This window comes from Anomaloglossus baeobatrachus, unplaced genomic scaffold, assembly GCF_048569485.1.
Source record: "Anomaloglossus baeobatrachus isolate aAnoBae1 unplaced genomic scaffold, aAnoBae1.hap1 Scaffold_138, whole genome shotgun sequence".
Classification (NCBI taxonomy): Eukaryota; Metazoa; Chordata; class Amphibia; order Anura; family Aromobatidae; genus Anomaloglossus; species Anomaloglossus baeobatrachus.
Window position 1 is genome coordinate 304,420 of NW_027441908.1, and position 26,302 is coordinate 330,721.

At 57.2% G+C, this 26,302-nt stretch overlaps 1 protein-coding gene across 1 annotated transcript in view; it reads right to left on the reverse strand.

Annotated features, from left to right (window-relative positions):
* Positions 1–10,655, reverse strand: part of CTDNEP1 (CTD nuclear envelope phosphatase 1) — a 29,030-nt gene extending 18,375 nt beyond the window's left edge. The window contains exon 1 of the mRNA XM_075332002.1: positions 10,482–10,655. Within this exon, the coding sequence (XP_075188117.1) occupies positions 10,482–10,540 (59 nt within the window). The 5' untranslated portion in view covers positions 10,541–10,655. The remainder of the gene's footprint in view (positions 1–10,481) is intronic.
* Between the last annotated feature and the right edge of the window lie 15,647 nt (positions 10,656–26,302).

Here is a 26,302-nt window from a genome sequence, read left to right on the forward strand (position 1 = left end):
CCTACATCTCCTCCTCATCTCTATCTATCACCTACCTTTCCTCTCCACAGTTCTGCACCACCTTACATCTCCTCATCTCTGTCCATCACCTACCTTTCCTCTCCACAGTTTTGCACCACCCTACATCTCCTCCTCATCTCTGGCTATCACCTACCTTTCCTCTCCACCCACCCTACATCTCCTCCTCATCTCTGGCTATCACCTACCTTTCCTCTCCACAGTTCTGCACCACCCTACATCTCCTCCTCATCTCTGTCCATCACCTACCTTTCCTCTCCACAGTTTTGCACCACCCTACATCTCCTCATCATCTCTGTCTATCATCTACCTGTCCTTTCCACAGCTCTGCACCACCATATACCTCATCCCTCATCTCTGTCTATCACCTACCTGTCCTCTCCACAGCTCTGCACCTCCATATACCTCATCCCTCATCTCTGTTTATCACCTACCTGTCCTCATCCACAGCTCTGCACCCCCCATATATCTCATCCCTCATCTCTGTCTATCACCTACCCGTCCTCTCCACAGTTCTGCACCACCCTACATCTCCTAACTCATCTCTGTCTATCACCTACCCGTCCTCTCCACAGTTCTGCACCACCCCTAAATCTCCTCCCTCCATTTCTGTCAATAACCTACCAGTTCTCTCCAGTTTTGCATCGCCCTATATCTCCTCCATCTACCCAGCTTCTCTAAAGCTCTGCACCACCGAATATCTCATCTATCACCTACCTCTCCACAGTTTTGCACCACCCTACATGTCCTCCCTCATTTCTGTCTATAACCTACCTGTCCTCTTCACAGTCCTGCCCAACCCTACATCCCGCCCCTCATCTCTATGACCCTACCCGTCCTCTCCATAGTTCTGTACCACCCAATATCTCATCCCTTATCTCTGTCTATCATCCTACCAGCCTCCTCTGTTCTGCAACTGATCTTAGACTAACATCCTCCATAATCCAAAACTCACACCTACAAGACTTTTCTTGTGATGCGCCAGTTTTTTGGAATGTACTACCCCCAATTGATGTGACATATCCAGCCCCCATGTCGTTAATCATGCGTTAAAAACAAATCTCTTCAGACAAGCTTATCTTAACTCACTAACCTAGCCCTCCCCTGTATCCACCTTCTACATGTTCCTCATCTTCTCCCTCCTAATGCTATCCCTCGCGTCTCCATACAGCCAATAGCTACGTGTCTGTATGCAGTTACTGTTTGATGACCGGATCCTGTGGCTTTACATGAAATACATCATTTATCATGGTGATGGCCGGACTCTACAAGTGTGTTTTGCCTCGTGTGCTCCCCTACTTCCCCATAGATTGTAGCCTGCGAGCGGGACCCTCACTCCTGTAACCGGTGACCTGTGAGTTACTTTTTGTCTGTACGTGTCCTCGCTTATTGTAAAGTGCTGCGAATCTGTTGGCGCAACAGAAATAAAATGCATTATTTATTATTAAAGCGACTGAGCACTGACAAAAAGAAAAAAAAAAGCTCAAGATCCGGAGCCCAGGAAAAAGAACAAGAATCCGGAAACGACAACGTAGATGCACCGTCACGACCCGGAGCCCAGGAAGAGAGAAGAGGAGTCCGGACAAGACACAACGTAGATGCACAGTCACTGTCGGAGCCCAGGAAGAGAGAAGAGAGGTCCGGACAAGAGATAACGTAGATGCACAGTCACGACCGAAGCCCAGGAAGAGAGAAGAGGAGTCCGGACAAGACACAACGTAGATGCACAGTCATGGCCGGAGCCCAGGAAGAGAGAAGAGGAGTCAGGACAAGAGACAACGTAGAAGCACAGTCACGGCCAGAGCCCAGGAAGAGAGAAGGAGTCCGGACAAGACACAACGTAGATGCACAGTCACTGTCGGAGCCCAGGAAGAGAGAAGAGGAGTCAGGACAAGAGACAACGTAGATGCACAGTCACGGCCAGAGCCCAGGAAGAGAGAAGAGGAGTCCGGACAAGAGACAACGTAGATGCACAGTCACGGCCGGAGCCCAGGAAGAGAGAAGAGGGGTCCGGACAAGATACAACGTAGATGCACAGTCACGGCCGGAGCCCAGGAAGAGAGAAGAGGAGTCAGGAGAAGACACAACGTAGATTCACAGTCACGGCCGGAGCCCAGGAAGAGAGAAGAGGAGTCAGGACAAGAGACAACGTAGAAGCACAGTCACGGCCAGAGCCCAGGAAGAGAGAAGAGGAGTCCGGACAAGAGACAACGTAGATGCACAGTCACGGCCGGAGACCAGGAAGAGAGAAGAGGGGTCCGGACAAGACACAACGTAGATGCACAGTCACGGCCGGAGCCCAGGAAGAGAGAAGAGGAGTCCGGAGAAGACACAACGTAGATGCACAGTCACGGCCGGAGCCCAGGAAGAGAAGAGGAGTCCGGACAAGAGACAACGTAGATGCACAGTCACGGCCGGAGCCCAGGAAGAGAGAAGAGGAGTCCGGACAAGAGACAACGTAGATGCACAGTCACGGCCGGAGCCCAGGGAGAGAGAAGAGGAGTCCGGACAAGAGACAACGTAGATGCACAGTCACTGCCGGAGCCCAGGAAGAGAGAAGAGGAGTTCGGACAAGAGACAACGTAGATGCACAGTCACGGCCGGAGCCCAGGAAGAGAGAAGAGGAGTCCGGACAAGAGACAACGTAGATGCACAGTCACTGCCGGAGCCCAGGAAGAGAGAAGAGGAGTTCGGACAAGAGACAACGTAGATGCACAGTCACTGCCGGAGCCCAGGAAGAGAGAAGAGGAGGTCCGGACAAGATACAACGTAGATGCACAGTCACGGCCGGAGACCAGGAAGAGAGGAGTCCGGACAAGAGACAACGTAGAAGCACAGTCACGGCCGGAGCCCAGGAAAGAGAGAAGAGGAGTCCGGGACAAGACACAACGTAGATGCACAGTCACGGCCGGAGCCCAGGAAGAGAGAAGAGGAGTCCGGACAAGACACAACGTAGATGCACAGTCACGGCCGGAGACCAGGAAGAGAGAAGAGGGAGTCCGGACAAGACACAACGTAGATGCACAGTCACGGGCCGGAGACCAGAAAGAGAGGAGTCCGGACAAGAGACAACGTAGAAGCACAGTCACGGCCGGAGCCCAGGAAGAGAGAAGAGGAGTCCGGACAAGACACAACGTAGATGCACAGTCACGGCCGGAGCCCAGGAAGAGAGAAGAGGAGTTCGGACAAGAGACAACGTAGATGCACAGTCATGGCCGGAGCCCAGGAAGAGAGAGAGGAGTCCGGACAAGACACAACGTAGATGCACAGTCACGGCTGGAGGCCAGGAAGAGAGAGTCCGGACAAGAGACAACGTAGAAGCACAGTCACGGCCGGAGCCCAGGAAGAGAGAAGAGGAGTCCGGACAAGACACAACGTAGATGCACAGTCACGGCCGGAGCCCAGGAAGAGAGGAGTCCGGACAAGAGACAACGTAGAAGCACAGTCACGGCCGGAGCCCAGGAAGAGAGAAGAGGAGTCCGGACAAGACACAACGTAGATGCACAGTCACGGCCGGAGACCAGGAAGAGAGGAGTCCGACAAGAGACAACGTAGAAGCACAGTCACGGCCGGAGCCCAGGAAGAGCGAAGGAGGAGTCCCGGACAAGACAACAACGTAGATGCACAGTCACGGCCGGAGCCCAGGAAGAGAGAAGAGGAGTCCGGACAAGACAACGTAGATGCACAGTCACGGCCGGAGACCAGGAAGAGAGAAGAGGAGTCCGGACAAGAGACAACGTAGATGCACAGTCACGGCCGGAGCCCAGGAAGAGAGAAGAGGAGTCCGGACAAGAGACAAACGTAGATGCACAGTCACTGCGGAGACCAGGAAGAGAGAAGAGGAGTCCGGACAAGAGACAACGTAGAAGCACAGTCACTGCCGGAGCCCAGGAAGAGAGAAGAGGAGTCCGGACAAGAGACAACGTAGATGCACAGTCACGGCCGGAGCTCAGGAAGAGAGAAGAGGAGTCCGGACAAGAGACAACGTAGATGCACAGTCACGGCCGGAGCCCAGAAGAGAGAAGAGGAGTCCGGAGAAGACACAACGTAGATGCACAGTCACTGCCGGAGCCCAGGAAGAGAGAAGAGGAGTCCGGACAAGAGACAACGTAGATGCACAGTCACGGACGGAGCCCAGGAAGAGAGAAGAGGAGTCCGGAGAAGACACAACGTAGATGCACAGTCACGACCGGAGCCCAGGAAGAGAGAAGAGGAGTCCGGACAAGAGACAACGTAGCTGCACAGTCACTGCCGGAGACCAGGAAGAGAGAAGAGGAGTCCGGAGAAGACACAACGTAGATGTACAGTCACGGCCGGAGACCAGGAAGAGAGAAGAGGAGTCCGGACAAGAGACAACGTAGATTCACAGTCACTGCCGGAGCCCAGGAAGAGAGAAGAGGAGTCCGGACAAGAGACAACGTAGATGCACAGTCACGGCCGGAGCCCAGGAAGAGAGAAGAGGAGTCCGGAGAAGACACAACGTAGATGTACAGTCACGGCCGGAGGACCAGGAAGAGAGAAGAGGAGTCCGGAGAAGACACAAGGCAGATGTAGACGCACAGTCACAGAGCGCCGGATGAAATGCTCCAGAAAACGCAGCGTTCTCCACAGTAGAGCCCCTCGCTCTCTTATACACAGTAGAGCCCCTCGCTCTCTTATACACAGTAGAGCCCCTCGCTCTCTTATACACAGGTAGAGCCCCCTCGCTCTCTTATACACAGTAGAGCCCCTCGCTCTCTTATACACAGTAGAGCCCCTCGCTCTCTTATACACAGTAGAGCCTCGCTCTCTTATACACAGTAGAGCCCCTCGCTCTCTTATACACAGTAGAGCCCCTCGCTCTCTTATACACAGTAGAGCCCCTCGCTCTCTTATACACAGTAGAGCCCCTCGCTCTCTATACACAGTAGAGCCCCTCGCTCTCTTATACACAGTAGAGCCCCTCGCTCTCTTATACACAGTAGAGCCCCTCGCTCTCTTATACACAGTAGAGCCCCTCGCTCTCTTATACACAGTAGAGCCCCTCGCTCTCTTATACACAGTAGAGCCCCTCGCTCTCTTATACACAGTAGAGCCCCTCGCTCTCTTATACGCAGTAGAGCCCCTCGCTCTCTTATACGCAGTAGAGCCCCTCGCTCTCTTATACGCAGTAGAAGCCCCTCGCTCTCTTATACGCAGTAGAGCCCCTCGCTCTCTTATACGCAGTAGAGCCCCTCGCTTTCTTATACGCAGTAGAGCCCCTCGCTTTCTTATACACAGTAGAGCCCCTCGCTTTCGTATACACAGTAGAGCCCCTCGCTTTCGTATACACAGTAGAGCCCCCTCGCTTTCGTATACACAGTAGAGCCCTCGCTCTCTTATACACAGTAGAGCCCCTCGCTCTCTTATACACAGTAGAGCCCCTCGCTCTCTTATACACAGTAGAGTCCCTCGCTTTCGTATACACAGTAGAGTCCCCTCGCTTTCTTACACACAGTAGAGCCCCTCGCTTTCTTACACACAGTAGAGCCCCTCGCTTTCTTACACACAGTAGAGCCCCTCGCTCTCTTATACACAGTAGAGCCCCTCGCTCTCGTATACACAGTAGAGCCCCTCGCTTTCTTATACGCAGTAGAGTCCCTCGCTTTCGTATACACAGTAGAGTCTCTCGCTCTCTTATACACAGTAGAGCCCCTCGCTCTCTTATACGCAGTAGAGCCCTTCGCTCTCTTATACGCAGTAGAGCCCCCTCGCTTTCTTATACGCAGTAGAGCCCCTCGCTTTCTATACACAGGTTTATTTCCTGAGTTCTGGAACAAACAAAAAAAAAAAAAGTGGAAAAAAAGCAAATTGGCCATAAACTCACACAAGACCCAGTGACACGCCCGGACAGAAATCGCTCTCCTCTCCCCTCTCCCTCCCCTCCCCCCTCCCCTCCCCTCCCCCCTCCCTCCCCTCCCCTCCCCTCCCCTCCCCCCTCCCCTCCCTCCCCTCCCCTCCCCCTCCCCTCCCCTCCCCCTCCCCTCCCCTCCCCTCCCCCCTCCCCTCTCCCTTCCCTCCCCCCTCCCCTCTCCTCTCCCCTCCCCCCCTCTCCCCTCCCCCCTCCCCTCCCCTCTCCTCTCCCCCCCTCTCCTCTCCCCTCCTCCCCTCTCCTCACCCCCCTCCCCTCTCCCCTCCCCTCCCCCTTCTCCCCTCCCCTCCCCTTCTCCCCTCCCTTCTCCTCTCCCCCTCCCCTCTCCCCTCTCCTCTCCCTTCCTCCTCTCCCCTCTCCTCTCCCCTCCCCTCTCCCTTCTCCTCCCCTCTCCTCTCCTCTCCTCTCCCTTCTCCCCTCCCCTCTCTCCTCTCCTCTCCTCTCCCCTCCCCTCTCCCCTCTCCCCCTCTCTCCTCTCCTCTCCCCCTCCCCTCTCCTTCTCCCCCCTCCCCCCTCCCCTCTCTCCCCCCCTCCCCTCTCTCCTCTCCCCTCTCCCCCCTCTCCTCTCCCCCCTCCCCCCTCCCCCTCTCTCCCCCTCCCCTCTCTCCTCTCTCCTCTCCCTCTCTCCTCTCCCCTCCCCTCCCCTCTCCCTTCTCCCCTCTCCCCCCTCCCCTCTCCCCCCTCCCCTCTCCCCCCTCCCCTCTCCTCTCCCCTCTCCTCTCCCCTCTCCCCTCCCCCTCTCCCCTCTCCCCTCCCCTCTCCCTTCTCCCCTCCCCTCTCCCTTCTCCCCTCCCCTCTCCCCCCTCCCCTCTCCCCTCCCCCCCCTCCCCCTCCCCCTCTCCCCCCTCCCCTCTCCCCTCCCCCTCTCCCCCTCCCCTCTCCCCTCCCCTCTCCCCCCCTCCCCTCTCCCCTCTCCCCTCTCCCCTCTCCCCTCTCCCCTCCCCCCCTCCCCTCTCCCCTCTCCCCTCCCCCCTCCCCTCTCCCCTCTCCCCTCTCCCCTCCCCCCTCCCCTCTCCCCTCTCCCCTCCCCCCTCCCCTCTCCCCTCTCCCCCTCTCCCCTCTCCCCCTCTCCCCTCTCCCCTCCCCTCTCCCCTTCTCCCCTCCCCTCTCCCCCCTCCCCTCTCCCCTCTCCCCTCCCCTCTCCCTTCTCCCCTCCCCCTCTCCCCCCTCCCCTCCCCTCTCCCCCCTCCCCTCTCCCCTCTCCCCTCCCCTCCCCCCTCCCCCTTCCTCTCCTCTCCCCCTTCTCTCCCCTCCCCCCCTCCCCTCTCCTCTCCTCTCCCCTCCCCCCTCCCCTCTCCTCTCCTCTCCCCTCTCCTAATATTTGGTTTCTCGCCATTTTGGAATAAATACACAGACGTTACACGCCGTACACACGGGGGGGGGGGGGGGCTGCCCCTCATCGGTCGGTACTCGCCCCGCTGCCCTCATCGTCGGTACTCCCGGCTGCCCCTCATTGGTCGGTACTCCCGGCTGCTCCTCATCGGTCGGTACTCCCGGCTGCCCCTCATCGGTCGGTACTCCCGGCTGCCCCTCATCGGTCGGTACTCCCGGCTGCCCCTCATCGGTCGGTACTCCCGGCTGCCCCTCATTGGTCGGTACTCCCAGCTGCTCCTCATTGGTCGGTACTCCCAGCTGCTCCCTCATTGGTCGGTACTTCTCCCGGCTGCCCCTCATTGGTCGGTACTCCCGGCTGCCCTCATTGGTCGGTACTCCCGGCTGCCCCTCATTGGTCGGTACTCCCGGCTGCTCCCCATGGTCGGTACTCCCCGGCTGCTCCATCATTGGTCGGTACTCCCGGCTGCTCCCCATGGTCGGTACTCCCGGCTGCTCCCCCATGGTCGGTACTCCCGGCTGCTCCCCATGGTCGGGTACTCCCCGGCTGCTCCCCATGGTCGGTACTCCCGGCTGCTCCCCATGGTCGGTACTTCCCGGCTGCTCCCCATGGGCGGTACTCCCGGCTGCCCCTCATTGGTCGGTACTTCCCGGCTGCTCCCCATGGTCGGTACTCCCGGCTGCCCCTCATTGGTCGGTACTCCCGGCTGCCCCCCTGGTCGGTACTCCCGGCTGCTCCCCATGGTCGGTACTCCCGGCTGCCCCTCATTGGTCGGTACTCCCGGCTGCCCCTCATTGGTCGGTACTCCCGGCTGCCCCTCATTGGTCGGTACTCCCCGGCTGCCCCTCATTGTCGGTACTCCCGGCTGCCCCTCATTGGTCGGTACTCCCGGCTGCCCCTCATTGGTCGGTACTCCCGGCTGCCCCTCATCGGTCGGTACTCCCGGCTGCCCCTCATTGGTCGGTACTCCCGGCTGCCCCTCATCGTCGGTACTCCCGGCTGCCCCTCATCGGTCGGTACTCCCGGCTGCTCCTCATCGGTCGGGGGTACTCCCGGCTGCCCCTCATCGGTCGGTACTTCCCGGCTGCCCCTCATCGGTCGGTACTCCCCGGCTGCCCCTCATTGGTCGGTACTCCCGGCTGCTCCCATGGTCGGTACTCCCGGCTGCTCCTCAACGGTCGGTACTCCCGGCTGCCCCCTCATCGGTCGGTACTCCCGGCTGCCCCTCATTGGTCGGTACTCCCGGCTGCCCCTCATTGGTCGGTACTCCCGGCTGCTCCCCATGGTCGGTACTCCCGGCTGCTCCTCATCGGTCGGTACTCCCGGCTGCCCCTCATCGTCGGTACTCGGCAGGTACTCCCGCTGCCCCTCATTGGTCGGTACTCCCGGCTGCTCCCATGGTCGGTACTCCCGCTGCCCTCATCGGTCGGTACTCCGGCTGCCCCTCATTGGTCGGTACTCCCGGCTGCTCCCCATGGTCGGTACTCCCGGCTGCTCCCCATGGTCGGTACTCCCGGCTGCCCCTCATTGGTCGGTACTCCCGGCTGCCCCTCATTGGTCGGTACTCCCGGCTGCCCCTCATTGGTCGGTACTCCCGGCTGCCCCTCATTGGTCGGTACTCCCGGCTGCTCCCCATGGTCGGTACTCCCGGCTGCCCCTCATTGGTCGGTACTCCCGGCTGCCCCTCATTGGTCGGTACTCCCGGCTGCCCCTCATTGGTCGGTACTCCCGGCTGCCCCTCATCGGTCGGTACTCCCGGCTGCCCCTCATTGGTCGGTACTCCCGGCTGCTCCCCATGGTCGGTACTCCCGGCTGCTCCCCATGGTCGGTACTCCCGGCTGCCCCTCATTGGTCGGTACTCCCGGCTGCCCCTCATTGGTCGGCGTACTCCCGGCTGCCCCCTCATTGGTCGGTACTCCCGGCTGCCCCTCATTGGTCGGTACTCCCGGCTGCTCCCCATGGTCGGTACTCCCGGCTGCCCCTCATTGGTCGGTACTCCCGGCTGCCCCTCATTGGTCGGTACTCCCGGCTGCCCCTCATTGGTCGGTACTCCCGGCTGCCCCTCATTGGTCGGTACTCCCCGGCTGCCCCTCATTGGTCGGTACTCCCGGCTGCTCCCCATGGTCGGTACTCCCGGCTGCCCCTTATCGGTCGGTACTCCCGGCTGCCCCCTCATTGGTCGGTACTCCCGGCTGCTCCTCATGGTCGGTACTCCCGGCTGCCCCTCATTGGTCGGTACTCCCGGCTGCTCCCCATGGTCGGTACTCCGGCTGCTCCCCATGGTCGGTACTCCCGGCTGCCCCTCATTGGTCGGTACTCCCGGCTGCCCCTCATCGGTCGGTACTCCCGGCTGCCCCTCATCGGTCGGTACTCCCGGCTGCCCCTCCATCGGTCGGTACTCCCGGCTGCCCCTCATTGGTCGGTACTCCCGGCTGCCCCTCATCGGTCGGTACTCCCGGCTGCCCCTCATCGGTCGGTACTCCCGGCTGCCCCTCATCGGTCGGTACTCCCGGCTGCCCCTCATCGGTCGGTACTCCCGGCTGCCCCTCATTGGTCGGTACTCCCGGCTGCTCCCCATGGTCGGTACTCCCGGCTGCCCCTCATCGGTCGGTACTCCCGGCTGCCCCTCATTGGTCGGTACTCCCGGCTGCTCCCCATGGTCGGTACTCCCGCTGCCCTCATTGGTCGGTACTCCCGGCTGCTCCCCATGGTCGGTACTCCCGGCTGCTCCCCATGGTCGGTACTCCCGGCTGCCCCTCATCGGTCGGTACTCCCGGCTGCCCCTCATCGGTCGGTACTCCCGGCTGCCCCTCATCGGTCGGTACTCCCGGCTGCCCCTCATCGGTCGGTACTCCCGGCTGCCCCTCATTGGTCGGTACTCCCGGCTGCCCCTCATCGGTCGGTACTCCCGGCTGCCCCTCATCGGTCGGTACTCCCGGCTGCCCCTCATTGGTCGGTACTCCCGGCTGCCCCTCATTGGTCGGTACTCCCGGCTGCCCCTCATTGGTCGGTACTCCTGGCTGCCCCTCATCGGTCGGTACTCCCGGCTGCCCCTCATCGGTCGGTACTCCCAGCTGCCCCTCATTGGTCGGTACTCCCGGCTGCTCCTCATTGGTCGGTACTCCCGGCTGCTCCCCATGGTCGGTACTCCCGGCTGCCCCTCATCGGTCGGTACTCCCGGCTGCGGATACTCACGGTGCGGACCTGTCTCCTCAGGCAGATACAGCAGGAAGCTCCCACAGTTTGGCCGTGAACGCCAGGAATCCTCGCAGGCCGAGCAGTCCCGGAGTCCGCATCATCCCGGGCGCGCAATGGTGGGTGTCCGGCTGTGCAGCGGCGGGTGCAGGGAGGCGGCGTCCTCCTCTCACATTGCGGCCACAGGACCGCCGCCGAGCCGTCTGACAGCCGCCATGGCTGAGCGCCCGCGTCACTTCCGCTACAAAACGTCACCACTGCGCCTGCGTGCCTTCACTGCCGGCTCCCCTTTGCGGCTGCGCAAGGTACACCGCACAAGCTACACGGGGCATGCGCTGTAAGTCGAGTACAGCGCATGCGTCCCGAGATGTTCGTTGTCGTCATTACAGTTTACAACGCATGCGTCGTTCCTGTCACATGACACGTCTCGTATATAAAGAGGACGTGCCCCAGAGCGCAGTAGTAAAGCTGACGGCTCCGAGGTGAGCGGGGCGTGAGGAAGTCACTATGGCGCGGTCTGTAGGAGGCCCCGTCACTGAGCGTCCACACGGGGCGTAATGTGTGACACCGAGAGATGTCTCCTCAGCGCCTGCTGAAAATATGACAAACCTGTGCCAAAATGTGTGCGCGTCCCCTACCCAAAATGTGTGCGCGTCCCCTACTTAAAATGTGTGCGCGTCCCCTACTTAAAATGTGTGCGCGTCCCCTACCCAAAATGTGTGCGCGTCCCCTTCCCAAAATGTGTGCGCGTCCCCTACCCAAAATGTGTGCGCGTCCCCTACCCAAAATGTGTGCGCGTCCCCTACCCAAAATGTGTGCGCCCGCGTCCCCTACCCAAAATGTGTGCGCGTCCCCTACCCAAAATGTGTGCGCGTCCCCTACCCAAAATGTGTGCGCGCCTGCGTCCCCTTCCCAAAATGTGTGCGCGCCCCCTTCCCAAAATGTGTGCGCGTCCCCTTCCCAAAATGTGTGCGCGTCCCCTTCCCAAAATGTGTGCGCGTCCCCTACCCAAAATGTGTGCGCGTCCCCTACCCAAAATGTGTGCGCGTCCCCTTCCCAAAATGTGTGCGCGTCCCCTTCCCAAAATGTGTGCGCGTCCCCTACCCAAAATGTGTGCGCGTCCCCTACCCAAAATGTGTGCGCGCCTGCGTCCCCTTCCCAAAATGTGTGCGCGCCCCCTTCCCAAAATGTGTGCGCGTCCCCTTCCCAAAATGTGTGCGCGTCCCCTACCCAAAATGTGTGCGCGTCCCCTACCCAAAATGTGTGCGCGTCCCCTACCCAAAATGTGTGCGCGCCTGCGTCCCCTACCCAAAATGTGTGCGCGCCCCCTACCCAAAATGTGTGCGCGCCTGCGTCCCCTACCCAAAATGTGTGCGCGCCCCCTACCCAAAATGTGTGCGCGCCTGCATCCCCTTCCCAAAATGTGTGCGCGTCCCCTTCCCAAAATGTGTGCGCGTCCCCTACCCAAAATGTGTGCGCGTCCCCTACCCAAAATGTGTGCGCGTCCCCTACCCAAAATGTGTGCGCGTCCCCTACCCAAAATGTGTGCGCGCCCGCATCCCCTACCCAAAATGTGTGCGCGCCTGCGTCCCCTACCCAAAATGTGTGCGTGCCCGCGTCCCCTACCCAAAATGTGTGCGCGCCCGCGTCCCCTACCCAAAATGTGTGCGCGCCTGCGTCCCCTTCCCAAAATGTGTGCGCGCCTGCGTCCCCTACCCAAAATGTGCGCGCGTCCCCTACCCAAAATGTGTGCGCGCCTGCGTCCCCTTCCCAAAATGTGTGCGCGTCCCCTACCCAAAATGTGTGCGCGCCTACGTCCCCTTCCCAAAATGTGTGCGCGTCCCCTACCCAAAATGTGTGCGCGCCCCCTACCCAAAATGTGTGCGCGTCCCCTACCCAAAATGTGTGCACCCGCGTCCCCTACCCAAAATGTGTGCGCGCCTGCGTCCCCTTCCCAAAATGTGTGCGCGTCCCCTACCCAAAATGTGTGCGCGCCCCCTACCCAAAATGTGTGCACCCGCGTCCCCTACCCAAAATGTGTGCGCGCCTGTGTCCCCTACCCAAAATGTGTGCGCGTCCCCTACCCAAAATGTGTGCGCGCCCCCTACCCAAAATGTGTGCGCCTGCGTCCCCTACCCAAAATGTGTGCGCGTCCCCTACCCAAAATGTGTGCGCCTGCGTCCCCTACCCAAAATGTGTGCGCGTCCCCTACCCAAAATGTGTGCGCGCCCCCTACCCAAAATGTGTGCGCCTGCGTCCCCTACCCAAAATGTGTGCGCGTCCCCTACCCAAAATGTGTGCGCGCCCCCTACCCAAAATGTGTGCGCCTGCGTCCCCTACCCAAAATGTGTGCGCGTCCCCTACCCAAAATGTGTGTGCCTGCGTCCCCTACCCAAAATGTGTGCGCGTCCCCTACCCAAAATGTGTGCGCCTGCGTCCCCTACCCAAAATGTGTGCGCGCCTGCGTCCCCTACCCAAAATGTGTGCGCGCCTGCGTCCCCTACCCAAAATGTGTGCGCGCCTGCGTCCCCTACCCAAAATGTGTGCGCGTCCCCTACCCAAAATGTGTGCGCCCGCGTCCCCTACTCAAAATGTGTGCGCCCGCGTCCCCTACCCAAAATGTGTGCGCGTCCCCTACCCAAAATGTGTGCGCGTCCCCTACCCAAAATGTGTGCGCGCCTGCGTCCCCTACCCAAAATGTGTGCGCGCCTGCGTCCCCTACCCAAAATGTGTGCGCGCCCGCGTCCCCTACCCAAAATGTGTGCGCGTCCCCTACCCAAAATGTGTGCGCGCCTGCGTCCCCTACCCAAAATGTGTGCGCGTCCCCTACCCAAAATGTGTGCGCCTGCGTCCCCTACCCAAAATGTGTGCGCACCTGCGTCCCGTACCCAAAATGTGCGCGCCCGCGTCCCCTACCAAAAATGTGTGCGCGCACGCGTCCCCTACCCAAAACGTGTGCACGCCCGTGTCTCCTACCCAAAATGTGTGCGCCCGCGTCCCCTACCCAAAATGTGTGCACCCGCGTCCCCTATCCAAAATGTGTGCGCCCGCGTCCCCTATCCAAATGTATGCGCGCCCGCTTCCCCTACCCAAAATGTGTGCACGCCCGCGTCCCCTACCCAAAATGTGTGCGCGCCCGCGTCCTCTACCCAAAATGTGTGCGCGCCTGCGTCCCCTACCCAAAATGTGCGCGCACCCGCGTCCTCTACCCAAAATGTGTGCGCGCCCGCGTCCCCTACCCAAAATGTGTGCGCGCCCGTGTCCCTTACCCAAAATATGTGCGCCCGCGTCCCCTACCCAAAATGTGTGCGCGTCCTCTAGCCAAAATGTGTGCGCACCCGCGTCCTCTACCCAAAATGTCTGCGCGCCCGCGTCCCTTACCCAAAATGTGTGCACGCCCTCTACCCAAAATGTGTGCGCACCCGCGTCCTCTACCCAAAAGGTGTGCGCACCCGCGTCCCCTACCCAAAATGTGTGCGCGCCCTCGTCCCCTACCGAAAGTATGCGCGCCCCCTACCCAAAATGTGTGCGCACCTGCGTTCTCTACCCAAAATGTGTGCGCGCCCACGTCTCCTACCCAAAATGTGTGCGCACCCGCGTCCTCTACCCAAAATGTGTGCGCGCCCGCATTCCCTACCCAAAATGTGTGCGCGCCCGCGTCCTCTACCCAAAATGTGTGCGCGCCCGCGTCCCCTACCCAAAATATGTGCGCGCCCGCGTCCCCTACCCAAAATGTGTGCGCGCCCGCGTCCCCTACCCAAAATGTGTGTGCGCCCGCCTCCCCTACCCAACAGGTGTGCGCTCCCGCGTCCTCTACCCAAAATGTGTGCGCACCCGCGTCCTCTACCCAAAATGTGTGCGCACCCGCGTCCTCTACCCAAAATGTGTGCGCACCCGCGTCCTCTACCAAAAATGTGTGCGCGCCCGCATCCTCTACCTAAAATGTGTGCGTGTCATGCATCCCCTACCCAAAATGTGTGCGCACCCACGTCCTCTACCCAAAATGTGTGCGAGCCCGCGTCCCCTACCCAAAATGTGTGCGCGCCCGCGACCCCTACCCAAAATGTGTGCGCCCGCGTCCCCTACCCAAAATGTGTGCGCACCCGCCTTCCCTACCCAACAGGTGTGCGCGCCTGCGTCCCCTACCCAAAATGTGTTCGCATCCCCTACCCAAAATATGTGTGCGCCCGCGTCCCCTACCTAAAATGTGTGCACGCCCGCGTCCCCCTACCCAAAATGTGTGCGCGCCCGCGTCCCCCTACCCAAAATGTGTGCACGCCCGTGTCCCCCTACCCAAAATCTGTGCGCGCCCACGTCCCCTACCCAAAATGTGTGCGCACCCACGTCCCCTACCCAAAATGTGTACCGCCCGCGTCCCCTACCCAATATGTGTGCACATCCCCTACCCAAAATGTGTGCGCGCCCGCGTCCTCTACCCAAAATGTGTGCACACCCGCGTCCCCTATCCAAAATGTATGCACGCCCGCGTCCCCTACCCAAAATATGTGCGAATCCCCTACCCAAAATGTATTTATGCCCGCGTCCCCTACCCAAAATATGTGCGCATCCCCTACCCAAAATGTGTGCACGCACGCGTCCCCTACCCAAAATGTGTGCGCGCCCGCGTCCCCACCCAAAATGTGTGCGCGCCCGCGTCCCCTACCCAAAATGTGTGCGCGCCCGCGTCCTCTACCCAAAATGTGTGCACGCCCGCGTCCCCTACCCAAAATGTGTGCGCACCTACGTCCCCTACCCAAAATGTGTGCGCACCTACGTCCCCTACCCAAAATGTGTGCGCGCCTGCATCCCCTACCCAAAATGTGTGCACGCCTGCATCCCCTACCCAAAATGTGTGCGCGCCTGCATCCCCTACCCAAAATGTGTGTGTGCCGCCCCCATGTCAGTAGCAGCCGGGCTGCTCGGATCCGAATCCGCAGTGTGGCTCGAGGGATCCTCCGGACCCAGGGGTCGCGCGGACACTCAAATGAAAGGGGACGTATATGTACAGGGAATTGCTGATAGTGGTTCGTGACGCCACCCACGAGGTTGTGGTAAGGTGGTACCACCGCTGCTGTTGGGGAGCACCCGGGGGCGATGGAATGGCAGCTGGTTGTTAACCCCTCCGTGGGTAGGGGAGGTGGACACCTCGGGGATCGAGGTGCTGTGCAGGGTTGCAGGGAACAGTAAACTTACAGTTCGGTTGTCGTGCCAGATGAGGTTGTACTGATGTGGTGAGTCAATAGTTGTCGTGGTGCTGGATGAGTCAATAAACACAGAGTCTTTTGGTAAACCAAATTGCCAGTGGCCGGCCGCCGCGGCCGGGTGTATTTTGGTCCCTCACCCGGGGTGATGGTCTGTGTCACTTTCCTCTGCACTATTTTTCATTCTCCTTGGGCGTTTTGGTATGGAACACGGGAGCCCGCTCCCAGAACTACGGGTGGGAGCCTTGCCCGCAGATGCTGACTCTTGGGATCTAAAGGGCCCTGGCGGATGCCCTATCCCCCGCGGTGTGCTGCCAATCTGCTTTTGGGACTTTGGGTGGGACAACTGGTTAATTAACAAAGCCGGTTGTTCCGGTCCTTGCTTCAGGGTCCAGGTACCCCCTCTGTGCACGGTTTCTGGGTCGGTTCACCGGTGTCGGCACCGGCGGGCTTCTACCCTGTCCCAGTCCATTTCGAATCTTCGGCAGCCGTGTTCCCGTCTCCTCTCAGACACTGACCACCGTCTGCCACCTAGCCAGCACGCCAGGGCTCCAACCCCGACGCCTTTCCTGCTCTGCCTTCCACTTCACTTTCCACCTCAGCCTCAACTGCCACCTCTCAACTCAAACTCAGAACTTCAACCCTCTGACTTTTTCCCACCCCGGGTTCTCTAGACACCTAGATGGGCATTTTCCTTCCGCCTGGTCCCGCCCACTGGTGTGCCTTTCCTACCCTGGGGGGGGGGTGACTAGAGTTTTGTCGGCTTGGTGTAACCCTGTGTGGGAAGGTATTGTGCGGGGCCTACTTATCGGTGAGCACCTGGCGGCGCCAGGGCGTCACGTGTGCGCCTGCGTCCCCTACCCAAAATGCGTGCGCGCCTGCATCCTCTACCCAAAATGTGTGCACACCCACGTCCCCTACCCAAAACATGAGCGTGCCCGCGTCCCCTACCCAAAATGTGTGCGCACCCGCGTCACCTATCCAAAATGTGTGCGCATCCACGTCCCCTACCCAAAATGTGTGCGCACCGGCACCGATGTTGGTTGCCAAAGAGGGAGTTGAAGCTTCACTGTTGCTCTGAAAATTGTTTGCTTTCTTCCTTAATGCACTGATCTGGGAGGGGCCCTAAGAGGGATGGGGTTGTGTTACCAGACTGTCCCTGATCCGAGCTTTGCTTCTCCCGCACCGGTCTGCAAAACTCTGTAGTGCTCCATATTGGGCTTTGCAGATGGCCTGGCATGATCCTATGGTATCATCTGTCTGAGCCTATATAAGACTCATCAAGACACACGCCCGTGTCTTGGTATTAAGACTTTTAGTTCTCCTGTGCACAATGACCTATTCCCAATCTTCCAAGGCCAATGGTCTGCAGTTTCCACAACATCTCCCTGCGGCTTCCAGCTTCTCTAGTATCTGTATGCAGTTTCCACAACATCTCCCTGCGGCTCCAGCTTCTCTAGTATCTGTCTACAGTTTCCAGAACGTCTGCCTGTGGCTTCCAGCTTCTCTAGTATCTGTCTACAGTTTCCAGAACGTCTGCCTGTGGCTTCCAGCTTCTCTAGCACCTGTCTGCAGTTTCCACAACATCTCCCTGCGGCTTCCAGCCTCTCTAGCACCTGTCTGCATTTTCCAGAACGTCTGCCTGCGGCTCCAGCTTCTCTAGTATCTGTCTGCAGTTTCCACAACATCTGCCTGCGGCTCCAGCTTCTCTAGTATCTGTCTGCAGTTTCCAGAACGTCTACCTGCGGCTCCAGCTTCTCTAGCACCTGTCTGCAGTTTCCAGAACATCTGCCTGCGGCTTCCAGCTTCTCTAGTATCTGTCTGCAGTTTCCACAACGTCTGCCTGTGGCTTCCAGCTTCTCTAGTATCTGTCTGCAGTTTCCACAACATCTCCCTGCGGCTTCCAGCTTCTCTAGTATCTGTATGCAGTTTCCACAACATCTCCCTGCGGCTCCAGCTTCTCTAGTATCTGTCTACAGTTTCCAGAACGTCTGCCTGTGGCTTCCAGCTTCTCTAGTATCTGTCTACAGTTTCCAGAACGTCTGCCTGTGGCTTCCAGCTTCTCTAGCACCTGTCTGCAGTTTCCACAACATCTCCCTGCGGCTTCCAGCCTCTCTAGCACCTGTCTGCATTTTCCAGAACGTCTGCCTGCGGCTCCAGCTTCTCTAGTATCTGTCTGCAGTTTCCACAACATCTGCCTGCGGCTCCAGCTTCTCTAGTATCTGTCTACAGTTTCCAGAACGTCTACCTGCGGCTCCAGCTTCTCTAGCACCTGTCTGCAGTTTCCAGAACGTCTGCCTGCGGCTTACAGCTTCTCTAGCACCTGTCTACAGTTCCCACAACGTCTGCCTGTGGCTTCCAGCTTCTCTAGTATCTGTCTACAGTTCCCAGAACATCTGCCTGTGGCTTCCAGCTTCTCTAGTATCTGTCTACAGTTCCCAGAACGTCTGCCTGCGGCTTCCAGCTTCTCTAGTATCTGTCTGCAGTTTCCAGAACGTCTGCCTGCGGCTTCCAGCTTCTCTAGTATCTGTCTGCAGTTTCCAGAACGTCTGCCTGCGGCTTACAGCTTCTCTAGCACCTGTCTACAGTTCCCAGAACATCTGCCTGTGGCTTCCAGCTTCTCTAGTATCTGTCTACAGTTCCCAGAACATCTGCCTGCGGCTTCCAGCTTCTCTAGTATCTGTCTACAGTTTCCAGAACATCTGCCTGCGGGTCCAGCTTCTCTAGTATCTGTCTACAGTTTCCAGAACGTCTGCCTGCGGGACCAGCTTCTCTAGTATCTGTCTGCAGTTTCAAGAACGTCTGCCTGCGGCTCCAGCTTCTCTAGTATCTGTCTACAGTTTCCAGAACGTCTGCCTGCGGCTCCAGCTTCTCTAGTATCTGTCTACAGTTTCCAGAACGTCTGCCTGTGGCTTCCAGCTTCTCTAGCACCTGTCTGCAGTTTCCAGAACATCTGCCTGCGGCTTCCAGCTTCTCTAGTATCTGTCTACAGTTCCCAGAACATCTGCCTGTGGCTTCCAGCTTCTCTAGTATCTGTCTACAGTTCCCAGAACGTCTGCCTGCGGCTTCCAGCTTCTCTAGTATCTGTCTGCAGTTTCCAGAACATCTGCCTGCGGCTTCCAGCTTCTCTAGTATCTGTCTGCAGTTTCCACAACGTCTGCCTGCGGCTTACAGCTTCTCTAGCACCTGTCTACAGTTCCCAGAACATCTGCCTGTGGCTTCCAGCTTCTCTAGTATCTGTCTACAGTTCCCAGAACATCTGCCTGCGGCTTCCAGCTTCTCTAGTATCTGTCTACAGTTTCCAGAACGTCTGCCTGCGGGTCCAGCTTCTCTAGTATCTGTCTGCAGTTTCAAGAACGTCTGCCTGCGGCTCCAGCTTCTCTAGTATCTGTCTACAGTTTCCAGAACGTCTGCCTGCGGTTCCAGCTTCTCTAGTATCTGTCTACAGTTTCCAGAACGTCTGCCTGTGGCTTCCAGCTTCTCTAGCACCTGTCTGCAGTTTCCAGAACGTCTGCCTGCGGCTCCAGCTTCTCTAGCACCTGTCTGCAGTTTCCAGAACGTCTGCCTGTGGCTTCCAGCTTCTCTAGTATCTGTCTACAGTTTCCAGAACGTCTACCTGCGGCTCCAGCTTCTCTAGCACCTGTCTGCAGTTTCCAGAACGTCTGCCTGCGGCTTCCAGCTTCTCTAGTATCTGTCTGCAGTTTCCAGAACGTCTGCCTGCGGCTCCAGCTTCTCTAGTATCTGTCTACAGTTTCCAGAACGTCTGCCTGCGGCTTCCAGCTTCTCTAGTATCTGTCTGCAGTTTCCACAATGTCTGCCTGCGGCTTCCAGCTTCTCTAGCACCTGTCTACAGTTCCCAGAACATCTGCCTGTGGCTTTCAGCTTCTCTAGCACCTGTCTACAGTTTCCAGAACGTCTGCCTGCGGCTCCAGCTTCTTTAGTATCTGTCTACAGTTTCCAGAACGTCTGCCTGTGGCTTCCAGCTTCTCTAGTATCTGTCTGCAGTTTCCAGAACGTCTGCCTGCGGCTTCCAGCTTCTCTAGTATCTGTCTGCAGTTTCCAGAACGTCTGCCTGCGGCTCCAGCTTCTCTAGTATCTGTCTGCAGTTTCCACAACGTCTGCCTGCGGCTCCAGCTTCTCTAGTATCTGTCTACAGTTTCCAGAACGTCTGCCTGCGGCTCCAGCTTCTCTAGTATCTGTCTGCAGTTTCCACAACGTCTGCCTGCGGCTCCAGCTTCTCTAGTATCTGTCTGCAGTTTGCAGAACGTCTGCCTGCGGCTCCAGCTTCTCTAGTATCTGTCTACAGTTTCCAGAACGTCTGACTGCGGCTTCCAGCTTCTCTAGTATCTGTCTGCATTTTCCAGAACGTCTGCCTGCGGCTCCAGATTCTCTAGTATCTGTCTGCAGTTTCCAGAACGTCTGCCTGCGGCTTCCAGCTTCTCTACCACTTGTCTGCAGTTTCCAGAATGTCTGCCTGCGGCTCCAGCTTCTCTAGTATCTGTCTGCAGTTTCCAGAACGTCTGCCTGCGGCTTCCAGCTTCTCTAGTATCTGTCTACAGTTTCCAGAACGTCTGCCTGCGGCTTCCAGCTTCTCTAGTATCTGTCTGCAGTTTCCAGAATGTCTGCCTGCGGCTTCCAGCTTCTCTAGTATCTGTCTGCAGTTTCCAGAACGTCTGCCTGCGGCTCCAGCTTCTCTAGTATCTGTCTACAGTTTCCAGAACGTCTGCCTGCGGCTCCAGCTTCTCTAGTATCTGTCTGCATTTTCCAGAACATCTGCCTGCGGCTCCAGCTTCTCTAGTATCTGTCTGCAGTTTCCAGAACGTCTGCCTGCGGCTCCAGCTTCTCTAGTATCTGTCTACAGTTTCCAGAACGTCTGCCTGCGGCTCCAGCTTCTCTAGTATCTGTCTGCATTTTCCAGAATGTCTGCCTGCGGCTCCAGCTTCTCTAGTATCTGTCTGCAGTTTCCAGAACGTCTGCCTGCGGCTCCAGCTTCTCTAGTATCTGTCTGCAGTTTCCAGAATGTCTGCCTGCGGCTTCCAGCTTCTCTAGTATCTGTCTGCAGTTTCCAGAATGTCTGCCTGCGGCTTCCAGCTTCTCTAGTATCTGTCTGCAGTTTCCAGAATGTCTGCCTGCGGCTCCAGCTTCTCTAGTATCTGTCTGCAGTTTCCAGAATGTCTGCCTGCGGCTTCCAGCTTCTCTAGTATCTGTCTGCAGTTTCCAGAATGTCTGCCTGCGGCTTCCAGCTTCTCTAGCACCTGTCTGCAGTTTCCAGAACATCTGCCTGCGGCTCCAGCTTCTCTAGTATCTGTCTGCAGTTTCCAGAACATCTGCCTACGGCTTCCAGCTTCTCTAGCACCTGTCTGCAGTTTCCACAACGTCTGCCTGCGGCTTCCAGCTTCTCTAGTATCTGTCTACAGTTTCCAGAACGTCTGCCTGCGGGTCCAGCTTCTCTAGTATCTGTCTACAGTTCCCAGAACATCTGCCTACGGCTTCCAGCTTCTCTAGTATCTGTCTACAGTTCCCAGAACGTCTGCCTGCGGCTTCCAGCTTCTCTAGTATCTGTCTACAGTTCCCAGAACATCTGCCTACGGCTTCCAGCTTCTCTACTATCTGTCTACAGTTTCCAGAACGTCTGCCTGCGGGTCCAGCTTCTCTAGTATCTGTCTACAGTTTCCAGAATGTCTGCCTGCGGCTTCCAGCTTCTCTAGTATCTGTCTACAGTTCCCAGAACATCTGCCTGCGGCTTCCAGCTTCTCTAGTATCTGTGTACAGTTCCCAGAACATCTGCCTACGGCTTCCAGCTTCTCTAGCACCTGTCTGCAGTTTCCACAACGTCTGCCTGCGGCTTCCAGCTTCTCTAGTATCTGTCTACAGTTTCCAGAACGTCTGCCTGCGGCTCCAGCTTCTCTAGTATCTGTCTACAGTTTCCAGAACGTCTGCCTGTGGCTTCCAGCTTCTCTAGCACCTGTCTGCAGTTTCCAGAACATCTGCCTGCGGCTTCCAGCTTCTCTAGTATCTGTCTACAGTTCCCAGAACATCTGCCTGTGGCTTCCAGCTTCTCTAGTATCTGTCTACAGTTCCCAGAACATCTGCCTGCGGCTTCCAGCTTCTCTAGTATCTGTCTACAGTTTCCAGAACGTCTGCCTGCGGGTCCAGCTTCTCTAGTATCGGTCTGCAGTTTCAAGAACGTCTGCCTGCGGCTCCAGCTTCTCTAGTATCTGTCTACAGTTTCCAGAACGTCTGCCTGCGGCTCCAGCTTCTCCAGCACCTGTCTGCAGTTTCCAGAACATCTGCCTGCGGCTTCCAGCTTCTCTAGTATCTGTCTACAGTTCCCAGAACATCTGCCTGTGGCTTCCAGCTTCTCTAGTATCTGTCTACAGTTCCCAGAACGTCTGCCTGCGGCTTCCAGCTTCTCTAGTATCTGTCTGCAGTTTCCAGAACATCTGCCTGCGGCTTCCAGCTTCTCTAGTATCTGTCTGCAGTTTCCACAACGTCTGCCTGCGGCTTACAGCTTCTCTAGCACCTGTCTACAGTTCCCAGAACATCTGCCTGTGGCTTCCAGCTTCTCTAGTATCTGTCTACAGTTCCCAGAACATCTGCCTGCGGCTTCCAGCTTCTCTAGTATCTGTCTACAGTTTCCAGAACGTCTGCCTGCGGGTCCAGCTTCTCTAGTATCTGTCTGCAGTTTCAAGAACGTCTGCCTGCGGCTCCAGCTTCTCTAGTATCTGTCTACAGTTTCCAGAACGTCTGCCTGCGGCTCCAGCTTCTCTAGTATCTGTCTACAGTTTCCAGAACGTCTGCCTGTGGCTTCCAGCTTCTCTAGCACCTGTCTGCAGTTTCCAGAACGTCTGCCTGCGGCTCCAGCTTCTCTAGCACCTGTCTGCAGTTTCCAGAACGTCTGCCTGCGGCTTCCAGCTTCTCTAGTATCTGTCTACAGTTTCCAGAACGTCTACCTGCGGCTCCAGCTTCTCTAGCACCTGTCTGCAGTTTCCAGAACGTCTGCCTGCGGCTTCCAGCTTCTCTAGTATCTGTCTGCAGTTTCCAGAACGTCTGCCTGCGGCTCCAGCTTCTCTAGTATCTGTCTACAGTTTCCAGAACGTCTGCCTGCGGCTTCCAGCTTCTCTAGTATCTGTCTGCAGTTTCCACAATGTCTGCCTGCGGCTTCCAGCTTCTCTAGCACCTGTCTACAGTTCCCAGAACATCTGCCTGTGGCTTCCAGCTTCTCTAGCACCTGTCTACAGTTTCCAGAACGTCTGCCTGCGGCTCCAGCTTCTCTAGTATCTGTCTACAGTTTCCAGAACGTCTGCCTGCGGCTTCCAGCTTCTCTAGTATCTGTCTGCAGTTTCCACAACGTCTGCCTGCGGCTTCCAGCTTCTCTAGTATCTGTCTGCAGTTTCCAGAACGTCTGCCTGCGGCTCCAGCTTCTTTAGTATCTGTCTACAGTTTCCAGAACGTCTGCCTGTGGCTTCCAGCTTCTCTAGTATCTGTCTGCAGTTTCCAGAACGTCTGCCTGCGGCTTCCAGCTTCTCTAGTATCTGTCTGCATTTTCCAGAACGTCTGCCTGCGGTTTCAGCTTCTCTAGTATCTGTCTGCATTTTCCAGAACGTCTGCCTGCGGCTCCAGCTTCTCTAGTATCTGTCTGCAGTTTCCAGAACGTCTGCCTGCGGCTCCAGCTTCTCTAGTATCTGTCTGCAGTTTCCAGAACGTCTGCCTGCGGCTCCAGCTTCTCTAGTATCTGTCTGCAGTTTCCACAATGTCTGCCTGCGGCTCCAGCTTCTCTAGTATCTGTCTACAGTTTCCAGAACGTCTGCCTGCGGCTCCAGCTTCTCTAGTATCTGTCTGCAGTTTCCACAACGTCTGCCTGCGGCTCCAGCTTCTCTAGTATCTGTCTGCAGTTTGCAGAACGTCTGCCTGCGGCTCCAGCTTCTCTAGTATCTGTCTACAGTTTCCAGAACGTCTGCCTGCGGCTTCCAGCTTCTCTAGTATCTGTCTGCATTTTCCAGAACGTCTGCCTGCGGCTCCAGATTCTCTAGTATCTGTCTGCAGTTTCCAGAACGTCTGCCTGCGGCTTCCAGCTTCTCTACCACTTGTCTGCAGTTTCCAGAACATCTGCCTGCGGCTCCAGCTTCTCTAGTATCTGTCTGCAGTTTCCAGAACGTCTGCCTGCGGCTCCAGCTTCTCTATTATCTGTCTACAGTTCCCAGAACATCTGCCTACGGCTTCCAGCTTCTCTAGCACCTGTCTGCAGTTTCCACAACGTCTGCCTGCGGCTTCCAGCTTCTCTAGTATCTGTCTACAGTTTCCAGAACGTCTGCCTGCGGGTCCAGCTTCTCTAGTATCTGTCTACAGTTTCCAGAATGTCTGCCTGCGGCTCCAGCTTCTCTAGTATCTGTCTGCAGTTTCCACAACATCTGCCTGCGGCTCCAGCTTCTCTAGTATCTGTCTGCAGTTTCCAGAATGTGTGCCTGCGGCTTCCAGCTTCTCTAGTATCTGTCTGCAGTTTCCAGAACGTCTGCCTGCGGCTTCCAGCTTCTCTAGTATCTGTCTACAGTTTCCAGAACGTCTGCCTGCGGCTCCAGCTTCTCTAATATCTGTCTGCAGTTTCCAGAATGTCTGCCTGCGGCTTCCAGCTTCTCTAGAATCTGTCTGCAGTTTCCAGAATGTCTGCCTGCGGCTCCAGCTTCTCTAGTATCTGTCTGCAGGTTCCAGAATGTCTGCCTGCGGCTTCCAGCTTCTCTAGCACCTGTCTGCATTTTCCAGAACGTCTGCCTGCGGCTTCCAGCTTCTCTAGTATCTGTCTGCAGTTTCCAGAACGTCTGCCTGCGGCTCCAGCTTCTCTAGTATCTGTCTGCAGTTTCCAGAACGTCTGCCTGCGGCTCCAGCTTCTCTAGTATCTGTCTGCAGTTTCCAGAATGTCTGCCTGCAGCTTCCAGCTTCTCTAGTATCTGTCTGCAGTTTCCAGAACGTCTGCCTGCGGCTTCCAGCTTCTCTAGTATCTGTCTGCAGTTTCCAGAACGTCTGCCTGCGGCTTCCAGGTTCTCTAGTATCTGTCTGCATTTTCCAGAACGTCTGCCTGCGGCTTCCAGCTTCTCTAGTATCTGTCTGCATTTTCCAGAACATCTGCCTGCGGCTCCAGCTTCTCTAGTATCTGTCTGCAGTTTCCAGAACGTCTGCCTGCGGCTCCAGCTTCTCCAGTATCTGTCTGCATTTTCCAGAACGTCTGCCTGCGGCTTCCAGCTTCTCTAGTATCTGTCTGCAGTTTCCAGAACGTCTGCCTGCGGCTCCAGCTTCTCTAGTATCTGTCTGCATTTTCCAGAACGTCTGCCTGCGGCTCCAGCTTCTCTAGTATCTGTCTGCAGTTTCCAGAACGTCTGCCTGCGGCTCCAGCTTCTCTAGTATCTGTCTGCAGTTTCCAGAACGTCTGCCTGCGGCTCCAGCTTCTCTAGTATCTGTCTGCAGTTTCCAGAACGTCTGCCTGCGGCTTCCAGATTCTCTAGTATCTGTCTGCAGTTTCCAGACCGTCTGCCTGCGGCTCCAGCTTCTCTAGTATCTGTCTGCAGTTTCCACAACATCTGCCTGCGGCTCCAGCTTCTCTAGTATCTGTCTGCAATTTCCAGAACGTCTGCCTGCGGCTTCCAGCTTCTCTAGTATCTGTCTACAGTTCCCAGAACATCTGCCTACGGCTTCCAGCTTCTCTAGCACCTGTCTGCAGTTTCCACAACGTCTGCCTGCGGCTTCCAGCTTCTCTAGTATCTGTCTACAGTTTCCAGAACGTCTGCCTGCGGCTCCAGCTTCTCTAGTATCTGTCTACAGTTTCCAGAACGTCTGCCTGTGGCTTCCAGCTTCTCTAGCACCTGTCTGCAGTTTCCAGAACATCTGCCTGCGGCTTCCAGCTTCTCTAGTATCTGTCTACATTTCCCAGAACATCTGCCTGTGGCTTCCAGCTTCTCTAGTATCTGTCTACAGTTCCCAGAACATCTGCCTGCGGCTTCCAGCTTCTCTAGTATCTGTCTACAGTTTCCAGAACGTCTGCCTGCGGGTCCAGCTTCTCTAGTATCTGTCTGCAGTTTCAAGAACGTCTGCCTGCGGCTCCAGCTTCTCTAGTATCTGTCTACAGTTTCCAGAACGTCTGCCTGCGGCTCCAGCTTCTCCAGCACCTGTCTGCAGTTTCCAGAACATCTGCCTGCGGCTTCCAGCTTCTCTAGTATCTGTCTACAGTTCCCAGAACATCTGCCTGTGGCTTCCAGCTTCTCTAGTATCTGTCTACAGTTCCCAGAACGTCTGCCTGCGGCTTCCAGCTTCTCTAGTATCTGTCTGCAGTTTCCACAACGTCTGCCTGCGGCTTACAGCTTCTCTAGCACCTGTCTACAGTTCCCAGAACATCTGCCTGTGGCTTCCAGCTTCTCTAGTATCTGTCTACAGTTCCCAGAACATCTGCCTGCGGCTTCCAGCTTCTCTAGTATCTGTCTACAGTTTCCAGAACGTCTGCCTGCGGGTCCAGCTTCTCTAGTATCTGTCTGCAGTTTCAAGAACGTCTGCCTGCGGCTCCAGCTTCTCTAGTATCTGTCTACAGTTTCCAGAACGTCTGCCTGCGGCTCCAGCTTCTCTAGTATCTGTCTACAGTTTCCAGAACGTCTGCCTGTGGCTTCCAGCTTCTCTAGCACC